Genomic DNA, 12,030 nt, shown 5'->3' on the forward strand with positions numbered 1-12,030 from the left:
CGGAGCAGGAGATACATGGGACAGGGATGGAGGTGGCCAGGGCACACGTGGAGCCAGCCCGGAGCTGGGACAGGGCAGCACGGCAGCCAGCAGCCTCCAGCACCTGCCCGGAGCCAGAGGAAAGTTTGCTTTTAGCACTCAGGCTGGCAGGCTGGTGGCTGGTCCCCTACCTGTCCCGGGGCTGAGGCTGGCACCAGGGCAGGCAGGACCCCAGCCAAGCTCCTCGGTCCTGGCGTTGCTGGCGCTCGGCTCCCCAGGTGCTTGGCGTCCCCTCCCTGGCAGGACAGTGGCTCATGTGGCTCTGAGAGTCTCCAGTCACCTGGGAGATGACCCTGATTCAAAGGCTTTTCCCAGCCCTGCCAGGGCGGGCTCTGGCCCAGCTCCAAGCCAGGAGGTGACGGAGATGGAGATGGTGCCTGGCCCAGCCCTTGCGCAGCCCCGGCAGCACCCAGGGAGCATCCAGGCTTGGGGACGGGCACTGGATCCCCGGCAAGAGGAGCCACCGCAGCGTCACTCGCTCCCTGGCTGGGATCCAGGCTCCTGCTCAGAGCCCAGGAGTCCCCGGCCATGCCTGCCCCCAGCGGGACCCCCCTGCCTGAGGGAGCTGGCAGCACCCCCCTGCAAGCATCGCCCCGGGGATGGGAGCCACCCCAGCCGCCCTGCTGTGGCCCCTGCCCGTGTGCCCGGCGTCCTCCATGGCAGGCTGCCAGAAGCGACCCCCATGAAACCAGAGTGGTGGGAGGGAGGTGTGCACGGTGGAGATGAGCCCCCCTCGGCTCCACAGACCCTGGGGCGGGGGCTGAGGTCCCCCAGCCACCCCTGCCCAACTAACCCGGCGTGGAAACCCCCCGGGGGCCGCTTTTAGGAGACGGTGGTGAGAAGCAGCATCCAGGCGCCATGGCCTCCTGGCCAGCAGCCCAGCTCGCCCGCCAGCCGGCTGCATCCCGGTTGCTGTTATTGCCCAGGGAACCGCCATCCCACAGCGCAGAGGAAACTATTTACAAGCAGGAGCAAGGTGGAGCGCACAGACCTGTTTGGGAACAGAGGCTGAGGCGTGGACGACCTGCTCCCAGGCAAGGACTCCACGAAACACTCCGCTCTTCCCGGCCAGGCTGCGGCCACCCTTGCCAGCACTAGGAGGGCCCAGGGGTGGTTCTGCCAGCTGGGATTTGACATGTACAGTGGGGAATGTTCCTCAGAGGGACATGGGACCCTGGCCAAGGGACTGGCACCCGCTACAGGGGCTGGATTGGGAGTGCTGGAGCCCCTCAGCTCCCAGGGAGCACACGCCTGGCTGCCTGCCTTGCTAGGACACAGAGCAGCCTGGCACAGAGACCCCCTCTGGGCTGCCCCTGCCACCCGTCCCCACTGCCAGCAGAGATGATCCTTTGGGCTCAGGACAGGTGCCTCAGTGCTGGCACAGCCCCATGCCATTGCCTGCTGCTAGCGGTGCCCGTGCTCTCCGACAGCGCCCTGTGCCATGACCCCCTGCCAGCAGTGCCCGTGCTCTCTGACAGCACCCTGTGCCATCACCCCCTGCCAGCAGTGCCCGTGCTCTCCAACAGCACCCTGTGCCATCACCCCCTGCCAGCAGTGCCCGTGCTCTCCAACAGCACCCTGTGCCATCACCCCCTGCCAGCAGTGCCCGTGCTCTCCAACAGCACCCTGTGCCATCACCCCCTGCCAACAGTGCCCGTGCTCTCCAACAGCACCCTGTGCCATCACCCCCTGCCAGCAGTGCCCGTGCTCTCCAACAGCACCCTGTGCCATCACCCCCTGCCAGCAGTGCCCGTGCTCTCCAACAGCACCCTGTGCCATCACCCCCTGCCAGCAGTGCCCGTGCTCTCCAACAGCACCCTGTGCCATCACCCCCTGCCAGCAGTGCCCGTGCTCTCCGACAGCGCCCTGTGCCATCACCCCCTGCCAGCAGTGCCCGTGCTCTCTGACAGCACCCTGTGCCATCACCCCCTGCCAACAGTGCCCGTGCTCTCTGACAGCACCCTGTGCCATCACCCCCTGCCAACAGTGCCCGTGCTCTCTGACAGCACGCTGTGCCATCACCCCCTGCCAGTGGTGCCCATGCTCTCCAACAGCACCCTGTGCCATCACCCACTGCCAGTGGTGTCTGCGCCCTCCCACTGTGCCATGCCAGGCCGTGGAGCCGCTGCTCCCCATGGGTGTGCGCAGGGTGCGTCTGCCCCCAGGAAAGCCACTGGCTTGGGAGCGGGAGAGCAGCCGGTGCTTTCTGGCAGCGGGACAGGTGTCTACAGGGCAGCACGTGCCTCGGGAAGCCAGTGGAGGGGTGCAGGGCCCGAGAGGGAGAACTGCCCCAGACACAGCAGCTCACTAACCCGTTGGTGCTGTGGGAAGAGAGGTCTTACCCCAGAGGAGTGCTGCATCTGCTAGGGCCGCCTGCACTGCGGAGTGCCCCCCGTCACATCAGAGCAGACCCCAGGGCTGCGGTGGAGCAGAGCGTGCCAGGAGCCCGAGGAGCTGAGGGGGTGTGAGAAAACCCCAGTTCCTCCCATCGCTTCCTGGCCTGCCTGGCCCCTCCCTGCCCGTAATGGTGCTGAGCTTCCCTGCTGCCCAGCAAAGCCCTGGGGCTGGCATGGCTGAGTCAGGCCTCTTGCACCCTCATCATCCTCCCGGCGTGTCAGGGGAAGCTGAGGCACAGGAATGTCCGGTTTGCCATCACACGGCCAGGCAGCAGCCAGCGCCAGGGAGCTGGGGCACCGTGGGGCTGCTGGGGACGCCTGTCCCAGGCACCAGCTCCATCAGCCTTCCCGATGGGAAGCTCAGCCCAAAGCTGGGAGGCAAACACCCTGGGGGCAGAGGAGCAGAGATCCTGCTCCTTCTCCAGCCGCTGTCCTCTGCCAGAGCTCTCCTGCCGGTGGCCTGGTGGCAGCTGTCCCCCTCGGCAGCCGTGGAGCCCCAGCACGGGCTCAGTTTACACAGCACTTGCTCCATCCAAGGTGTTACGGCACAGCTGCTTCTCGCTTACGCAGGCTTGGAGCTGTGTCCCCTCTCCCCTGAGACACAATGTCCCAGCCTGGAGGTTACATGGGAGCTCCCAGCCCTCCGCAATGGCAGAGGCAGGACCCTGTGTCAAGCACGTCACCTGCTCCAACCCGCAAGGGGTTTGGGGTGGAGGGGCTCTGTGCCCACCTGACAGTGCCGGAGGGGTGGGACAGCCTCCTGCCCATTCCCCAAGGGGGACAAGGCAAGGGATCCCTCTGGGTATCTTGGTTTCCTTCCAGAAAGCGTGTCCCCAGGCAGCCCTGGGAGGAATGTGCCACAAAGTGTTTGGTCCCTGCAAGGGGCCAGAGTCACCAAGGGGTGTCCTTGGTCAGCAGACAGAGACCCCAGCGCCCGGCGCGCTGCCGGCAGCCTTTCTCACAGCCCTGCTCCGTCACTCAGGGAGAAGCCACCCTGGCTCCAGCGCTGCCCCTCACTGCTCGCCCACCCCAGAGCGATGGGACCTGCCCAAGGTCACACGTGCAGCTGGGGCCAGCCTGGCCAGGGCCCTTCCCCTACCAGCCACTGGGCCTGAGAACCCTCCAAATTCACGCCACATGTGCTGGCCAGGAGTCATCGCCCTGGACTCTCTCAGTGCTGCTGACACACACCCACCCAGCTGCGCAACCTGCTGCCTGGGCCACCCCCAGGGCAGTAAAACCCCAGCCCCACGGGGAACCTTGACGTAAGACCCAGGGCATGCGTTACTGCTTTGAGGTCTGCGGGTGGGAAAAAAGAAGGGACCCCAGGGAAGTGCCTGGGCAGGCAGCTCTGCCCGCGCCGGGGCCAGGCGGGTGCTGGGCAGCGCGCTGGCTGGCAGAGCTGCCAGCTTTTCATGCGCGAGCTCAGATCCTGCTCTTTGGAGGTGCAGCGACTGCACAGCTCTGCCCCGCGGTTTTACCCAGCTGAAGGAAGAGGGGAGGCAGTTTTGCTGGCACCGCTGAGCCTCTGGCACTGCAGCCCCCCTCCCCAGGGCCGGTGTCCCCGTGGCACCCCCTCCACTCACCTGCGTGTGGGTTGGTGGGGCAGGTGGCCGGCGGCTGGTCAGGGGCATGAGGCCGGCATGGCGAGGGGCGAGCGGCTGGCTGTGGGGTGATGCCTGTGGGGCTGAGCGTGGGGAGCCAATCCTGCCTTCTCAGGGTGCTTCCTCTGGGGCTGGAGGACAGCGAGCCATGCGAAGGGGCCAGCAGCACCCGAGCCCTTCGCAGGGAAGGGGCTGCCCCACGGACGCAATAGCCGGAGGGGGCCGAGCCAGAGGGCTGTGGGGCTGCGTAAAAACACCACCGCAGAAATTCACAGCTCAGGTTACCGGTAGATAAATATAGTGTCTCTATCTGACCTCACAGGGCGAAGAAATGCTCCTCTCGCATTCCAGCTTTGGAGAGGCTTAAAGGGGACGTGAACCCGAGGGGGCTGGTGGCTCGAGGCAAGGGGGTGCTGGGAGGGGAGGCTGTGGAGGCAGGGGGGCTGTGGGAAGGATGGCTGAGGGTAAGTGTGGGGAGGAGAGAGATCTGGAGAGGGAGATGGAGTTCTGGGAGAGAAAGGATGGACAGAGCGTTAAGAGGGAGCAGGGCGGGACACAATGTGGTGTGGGGGTCAGGGAGGCGGAAAGAGGGGGTGCCCGTGGCTGCCAGTAAGGTCTGGAGCATCAAGGTAAGGAGAGGAGGTGGTCCAGATTTTGCCCCCCTCGGGGCAAGTCGTAGGGAGAAGAACCCCCTAAGCCTGTAGCAGAGGTGGGCATGGGGCAGCTGGTGTGGTGGCGTGGGCACCAGCGCACCCACCCCTCATGGCTCCACGGGGACACCAGGGCACCCACCGGGCACCGCTCCCCAACGCCTGACCTGCCCAGGGTGGCGAGGCCTCGTGGTACGTCAGCGCCCGAGTGGCTGTGACTCAGTGAGCACCTGCCGAGGGTAATTAGGAGGGATGTAATTATGGTGGCATTTTCCTCCCTCCTGCCTGGCTCCAGCCCTTAAACAGGGAGGGCTGGGCAAGGGATGCATCTGAGCGTTACTCTGGGAGGCTGCTATGGGGTCATCGGCGGTGTCACAGGGTGGTGGCAGGGCCCTGCTCCCAATCCTGAGGGGGAGCGTGCCCCACGGCCCCCAGCTGCCAGGGCAGCACCCTGACCCCGGGCGGGGAGCGATGCATGGCTGATCCAGCTGCTCTCGGCGATGCGGGGCCCTTGGCAGCCCCGCGGGCAGTGTGCAGGGGCATGGGCAGCAGGACGAACCCTGGCAAGACAGGCACAGCACCACAGGGCCAGCAGCTTCAGGATGCACGTGCACACCCAGCCCTGCTCCCAGCCCTGCTCCCAGTCCCAGCAATTCCCTTCCCGGAGGATGGCTGGGACAGGACCGGCCCTGGGGTGCCCGCTGGTACCTACCCTGCCTTGCCTCCCTGCCGGCACAGTGGGCAGCCTTGGCTCACAGCGGGGCGAGGAGGGGGGGTCTCCAGGACTGGGTGGCATGGGATAGGGACAGGGATGGGATGGGGCTAAGGGCCTGGGTGCAGGGGTCCGTGCTCCAGGTGGGCAGAAGGGTATCACCCTCCCTGGGAAAGGCAAGTCTTGTCCCTGCCCGCTTTTCTCCCGCAGGGCTCAGGCTGCTGGATGCCTGGGAGAGGAATGGTGGGGGCTGCCCGGGGAGGGTCCCCCCCCCCAGCACAGGCGGTCCCTGCCCTCACTGCAGGCTGGCACCCAGCCCCGCCACGGCCCCTTGCCCCACCGCCGCACACACGGGTGGCCGTGGCTTCAACACACAACCTAGGGTTTTATTGTGCAGACAGAGGAACACTCCCGGAGGACAGGGTTTTTTTGTTGTTGCTTTTCATAGGGTTCTTTTTTTTTTTTTTTATCCCCCTGAACAGAATTTCTTTTATGACAAGCTGTGGAAACAACTACAAATGTTCACAAAAAAATGAGACTCGAGACGCATCCGTGCTCTGCCGGCTGGGCTCTGCGCCCGCCCCGGTGCCCACCAGCAAACCCAGGGAGCTGGGCACAGCCAGGCCTCGGCTATATGTGGCCTCAGCAGCACTAGACAGCAAGCAAGCAGGCAGGGATGGGCAAGGAATGGGCACAGGGGTAGGAGGCAGCTCATGGTGTCTGGAGAAGAGCAAGGAGTGGGGAGCCGCTGCTGTGAATTGCTCTCAGCCCTGGTGGCACAGCCCACGCTGCACGGGTAGCTCAGCGGGGCTGGGGTTCACCCCACGGACCCCGATGCCCCTACCTGCATCTCTCCCTGCCCTCATGCCCTCCCCTGTGTAGGGCACAGCAGGGCTGTCCCTACGGTCTCTCTCCCACAGCCGGCTGGGCTGCTCCTTGCCCGGGAGCTGCCGGGTTTTGGGGACACCGGGGCAGCAGCCGCCCAGCTCCTCGGGGTCCTGCGGGGCATCAGGGCGCGCCTGGGCTGGCCTCAGCATCCCTTTCCCTGCTCCTGCTGCCCCCTGAGGAGGTCCTGGCCTTACTGAGGTGGTGGCCAGGAGCTGGGCTGCCTGTAGGCCCTTTTCTGCTCTTAAATGGAGACAGGGAAATGCTGAAAGGGAGGAGGGAGAAGGGAGGGGGCACACGGCCTCCTCCCAGCGGTGTGGTGGGACTGGAGGAAGATTGCTGAGCCTACCCACGCCGGGCACCGGGACGCGTGCCTGGAGGGGTTGGGGCCCCCAGGCGCTCCCTTGGGGAACACGGGGTGCTGGTGCAGAGGAATCCCTGTGGAGGCTCCCGTAGGGGAGCCCCCTCCCCACCGCTGCCTCAGTCCAGCTCTGGGGGCCTCGGGGAGGGGAGAAGGGGCGAAGGCAGGGCTGTGGCTAGCTCAGAGAGGCTCTGCTTGCCCCCACTGCGCGTGGGGGCTGGCAGCAATTCTCTCGTCACAGCTAAGGGCTGGTCCCCGAGGAGAGCGAGCGGTGTCGCTGGCTCGGGCAGCCCAAAGGTGCCAGGTGATGTCTGGAGGAGGCCTTGCTTCCAGCCCAGCTGCAAAAAACAGATTAGGAAAAACTTGCTGCCAAAGCACGTTTGCAGTGAGCCCCCCTCCCAGAGCCCCAGAAGAGCACTGAGGAGGCAGGGGCACTTGATGGGTGTCTCCCAGACCTGCTCCCCGCTCTCCCCACAGCCTGGCCAGGCTCAGCATCATCCCGTGCCTCCCCTGGTCCCTCTGTCTCTTCCCTGCTTGCTCTGAGCCAGGGCTTGCCTTGCCCTCTCCCAGTCGCGGCAGCTCGGGGTGATTCAGGCCGAGAGGAGCAGGCTGAGGCATCAGCAAGTCACCTGGCTGGTGGGCAGGGTGGGTCAGGGACGCCGGCAGCCTCATCCCCTCCAGGGGCTGTGGGCACAGCACCCGGCACGGGGACCCCTCTGCACGCTCTCGCATCATCTCTGTCTCTTACCTGCCAGTCCAGCTGTCTTTCCCCAGTTCAGAACAGGCAAACCCCAAAAGTTAAAGGGATGGGAGAAGCAGGCTGTGCGGGGCTGAGACTCCAGTGCTCCCAGCACGAGCAAACCAGCCAGCCTACCGAGCAGGGGAGGTGTGATGGGAGAAGCAACGCTGCCTAGCGGAGCCACCATGCTTCGGAGCAGGGCGTGTGTGCGTGTGATGGTGGGTCTCGGCACAGGACGGTGGTTAGCGTTAGATACACGGCTATATAGAGATAACACAGAGAGGTTTCACTTGTTCCAAATGGTTCAGCTTCTCTTTCCAAGGGCTGCGTTCTGGCGGGGGAGGCAGGTTTGCTGGGGTACTCGGTGTGTGCGTGTGTGCGTGTGTGCGTGCGTGTGCGTGTGTGTGTGTGTGCTTTTCCTTTCACAGGGACACGAAGTCCACGGCTTGCAGCAGAGGCAGGGAAAGGAGAAGCAGCAGGAGCCACGAAGTGTTCTGGATCAAGAGGCTGAAGCCGGCGCATTTCTCCAGTTTGTCTGTGAGGACAGGGAACAGGGAGGGAGAGAAGAGACACGATGAAATCCCTTGGGAACAGGGATCAGGCTGGGTGTTATAAGGAGTACTGGGACTCAGCTTCTTGCCTTGTCTCTGACACAGAAATTCAACCAAGTCCCATCGTCGCCTCTTTGCCTGTTTCCCCTCCCACCTTGTGCCCATGTGGTGGCAAAGCTTTTGGGGGGCACAGAGACCCTGGGTAGCATAACCCTGCCTCTGCCTGGCTGAGGAGACAAGGGGATGGGCACCAGGTAAGACGAAGGGCTCTGCAGCTGGAGGACTGCTCCTGCGGGACCTGAGTGTGGAAAATCCCTGCTGCGCTCCCGCTCTGGAGCCCAGACCTCTTCAGCCCTTCACCAGCAGACTGGTGACTGGGATTGATTGTGAAGCATCACCAGTGGCAGGACACCTGATCAATGCACCCAAGGCAGCGCCCAGGACAGGCAGGGGTAAGCACCCTGAGATGGGGCAGTGAGGCCATCTGTGGGGCTGACCGCTCTGCTTGCAGTGGGAAGGGCATGCAAGGGCTGGGAAGTATTTATGGGGCTCAGGCTGGGTTTGGGGATGCCATAGGGGGTTGTGGTTTTCTCTACTGACCCTGCCAAGCCAAGGAGCAGGTGTGAAGGAGGGACTGAGGCTAGGCGCCGCTGCCCATCTCACCTTTGATGACAGTGATGTTCTTTATCTGGTTGCCAGTGTAGTCGTTGGTGGCCTTCAGCTCACACATGTAGACACCTTCATCACTGGTGGTGAAGCTCTGCAGGTAGAGGCACACCAGGTTCTTGTGCATGGTGACGTTGGCTCGGCTTCGGTAGACATTTTCAGAGACGCTGATGGTGCTGTGGATGACATGCTTCCTGTTGTCCTTGGTGATGCTGAACTCATAGGTCAGGGGGTTGCTGGTTTTGTTCTCATAACGGCAGTCCACCCGGAGGCTCTGGCCCAGCAGACAGGCACTCAGGTCCTTGATCATCTGGCAGTGGGCAGCCTGGAGCACTGGGAGAGGCAAGCAGGGGTTGGACAGGGAACAGTGAGGACTGGGGATGCCTGTGCAGCCTCCTGGCCCTTGCCCGGCTGCTCTGGGCTGAGCTCAGGCTCACTGGAAAGCAGGGAGGGGATGCGTGTCTGCCGGCTGTACCTGTCAGGATGACAGCGACGCTGACGGTGGGGTTCATCTCTCCGCTCAAGGTGCTGTCAGCAAAAGGGGAGTCTGGGCAGGGAGAGAGAGAGGCAGTTAGCCAGGCCGTGGCCCCAGCACACAGATGTGGGCCCTTGGTGGTACAGACATGGGCACACATGGCACAGGTGGCCAGGCTGCCTCTCCTCGCACAAGTAATGCTCTGCAGCCTCTGCTCCTCGTCATGAGGTCTGATTCGCTGCGCAGGGACCAGCTAGCCCTGCAACGAGCTAGGGAATCGGGCACTGTGCTTCCCACGTGCCCAGGCAATGCTGGCCACGGTCTCTTTTCTGGATCCCCTGCGTCAGACATGAAACGAGCATGGCGCAGACCTGCAGCTGCCTGCAGCAAGGCCCACACGTGCTGCCTTCCCCTCCTCCTGCCCCGTGCCCAGGCTGGGTGCCCACTCAAGGGACAGGCAGGAGAAATCGGGATGTGCCTCGGTGCCTGCACATCGTGGCCGGGGGGCTGCGGCTCACGGTGAGCGTGCTGCCAGGTGAGGGACCCTCCCTCGCGCCGGCGGGTGCCAGGCCTGCCAGCCCCCCTGCGGCTCCAGCGGGTGAGCTCAGCAAAGATGACTCATTGCAATGCAGTGAGGGAAAGGGGCCAAGAGCAGTGAAAAGGAGGGACACGGCAGCTGGACAGGGAGCCAAGACCACCGAGGGATGGCACCACGTCTCCAGGAGCTGAGCTGAGCCTGCCCGGCCATGGGGTGGAAGGTCTTTGGGGTGGCAGAGTCCACCCTCTGGGTCCCTGGCACGATGCTCCTCTCCCTTCAAGCTGCCTGCTGGTCTGGGTGGGTAAGGAGCCCGCAGATGTGCTGTCAAAACCCCAGGGCTGCTGGGGGTTCCAATCCAGCTGAAAGGAATCAATTAAAGGTTTGCAGCCCAGCCAAGCAGCTGCACAGGGAATCCAGCCGCAGACATGCGGAATGGAGGGAGGGTGGGGGAGCAGCAAAGCAGACACCAGGGCTGAAGGACACACCGAGCGCGCTGCAGTCGGTCCTCCAGGCTGGGGGTGTGGGGACAGGTCCAAGAGGGGGAGGTAAATTACCACCTTTGGGACTCCAGGCTGGCAGAGGGGACAGAAGACCCCCAGTTTGCTCCCTCTGAGCCTGCCCAAGCATCCAGAGAAGAGCTAGGAACTGCCTGCACTGCAACCAGCTGGATTTTTCTTTTTAGCATTTTTTGGGTCTTTCACGCAGTGTTCTAGGAGGAAATACCAAACCCGTTTGCTCACTCTGAAGCTGTGAAAGATCTCTATATCTGCAACCCCAAACCCTGGCCAGGAAGAAAAATTCCCTTCTGTTTTGGTTTTGGCAACCAAGACATTGCAAATGGGGGCAAATGCGTGATGTAGGAGACCAGCCCCTGTCCCTTGCTTTGTCCTTTCTCAGCTCGGATCCACTCCTCTCTCAGTGTCCTGGGGCACTATCTAGGTCACAGCCAGGCTTCCCTCCAGAAAATCAGTGCAAATAAGCTCCCAGAGAGGGGGCTTCGTCCCAGCTGTGTGCAAAAGCACTCAGATCCTCTAGGTTCTGGGTTCAGGAGCCCTTGGATCCCTTGTACCCCTTCTCTCCTCCTGACAGTGGTGCCGGGAGCGGAGCTAGCTCTTGCTCCTGCATGATCCCAGGGGCTTTGCGTGGGGACAGGACCCCCGAGGATGGCAGCGTTGGGGTGACTCAGTGTTGGGGTGATTCCGGCTCTGGCAGAGCAGTCTCTGCCACCTGCTTGGGGCCACAGTGCGGTGGTCCGTACCCCTGTGCCCACCACCGTGACAAGCCAAGGGTGACAAGCGGGCTGTGGGCGTGGTGGTGCGGTGGCTGAGTGATGCTGGGGAAGGAGAGAGCCAGATTGGTGGGCTGAGAGAAACCAAGACCCCGGCCCCGAGCCTGGCCGTGACGGGGGGGGGGGGGGGGGGAGCTGCCAGCAAAAGGGGGGCACACGGGGGCTCCCGGGCACTGGGGGCAAAGCGGAGCGGGTGAGACCTGTGCCCTGGCCCTGCAGGGGGCGGGAGGGTTCGGGGTGGGCGCTGGCCCCTTTGCGGGGAGCGGGCAGGGGTGCAGCAGCCACGCGCGGGAGCGGGAGGTGGGGGGCGAGGGGCGGGGGTGCGCGCGCGGGCGTGCCCACGGAGCAATGCCGCAGTCCCCGTGCTGGGCGGGGGGGGGGCACCGGCACCGATGCGAAAGCACAGAGAGCATCCCGGCACGGAGAGCATCCCCCTCCGCGGCCGCTGCCCCCGCAGAGCATCCCCCTGCCCGCCGCCACCGCGGCAGGGACGAGAGGGTCCCCCTGCCACACCGGCGCACCGGGGAGCGGGGGCCACTGCGGAGCGGCCCCAGCCCCGTGCCCCCTCCCCGCGGGGCCGGGGCACCGCCGCTGGGGGCGGGGGCGGGCGGGTCGGTGCCTACCTGGCCCGGCGCTGTCCGGTGCTGCCCGCGCTGCCGCCCGCGGGGCCGCCGGCGCTGTCCGGTGCTGCCCGCGCTGCTGCCGCTGCCCGCGCTGCCCGCGCTGCTGCCCGGCGGGGCTGTGGGCGGTGCGGCGCTCCCGCAGTTTGGGAAGGGCCGGGCGGGCGGCCCCAGCAAATCAGTGCGGGGCGGCGTCACGGAGGCTCGGCCCCCGGCCCTGCGGCGAGGGGGGGGGCTGCCTCTGCGGGGGGGGCTGCCTTTGGGGGGGAGGGGGGCTGCCTCTGCGGGGGGGGGCTGGTTCTGCGGGGGGCTGGTTCTGCGGGGGAGGCTGCCTTCTTGGGGGGGGCTGCCTTTACGGGGGGAGGGGCTGCCTCTGCGGGGGGGCTGCCTCTGCGGGGGGGGGCTGCCTCTGCGGGGGGGAGGGGCTGCCTCTGCGGGCCTACCCCCGCCCCGGGCTGTGGCTGTCCCGGCCCCGGGGGGCTCGGGCCAAGGCTGGGACACCGGGG

The 12,030-nt window shown here is 65.1% G+C and overlaps 1 protein-coding gene across 1 annotated transcript; it reads right to left on the minus strand.

Annotated features, from left to right (window-relative positions):
• Window positions 1-5,766: 5,766 nt before the first annotated feature.
• THY1 (Thy-1 cell surface antigen) lies at window positions 5,767-11,658 on the minus strand. Its single transcript, XM_040616263.1, has 4 exons — window positions 11,528-11,658; window positions 9,079-9,150; window positions 8,601-8,936; window positions 5,767-7,921 (listed from the first exon to the last, which is right to left on the minus strand). Exons 2-4 carry the CDS (start codon window positions 9,113-9,115, stop codon window positions 7,809-7,811), a joined length of 486 nt encoding a protein of 161 aa, XP_040472197.1. The 5' UTR covers window positions 9,116-9,150; window positions 11,528-11,658; the 3' UTR covers window positions 5,767-7,808.
• Window positions 11,659-12,030: the final 372 nt, after the last annotated feature.

The sequence above is a fragment of the Falco naumanni genome, chromosome 16 (genome assembly GCF_017639655.2).
Source record: "Falco naumanni isolate bFalNau1 chromosome 16, bFalNau1.pat, whole genome shotgun sequence".
Lineage (NCBI taxonomy): Eukaryota > Metazoa > Chordata > Aves > Falconiformes > Falconidae > Falco > Falco naumanni.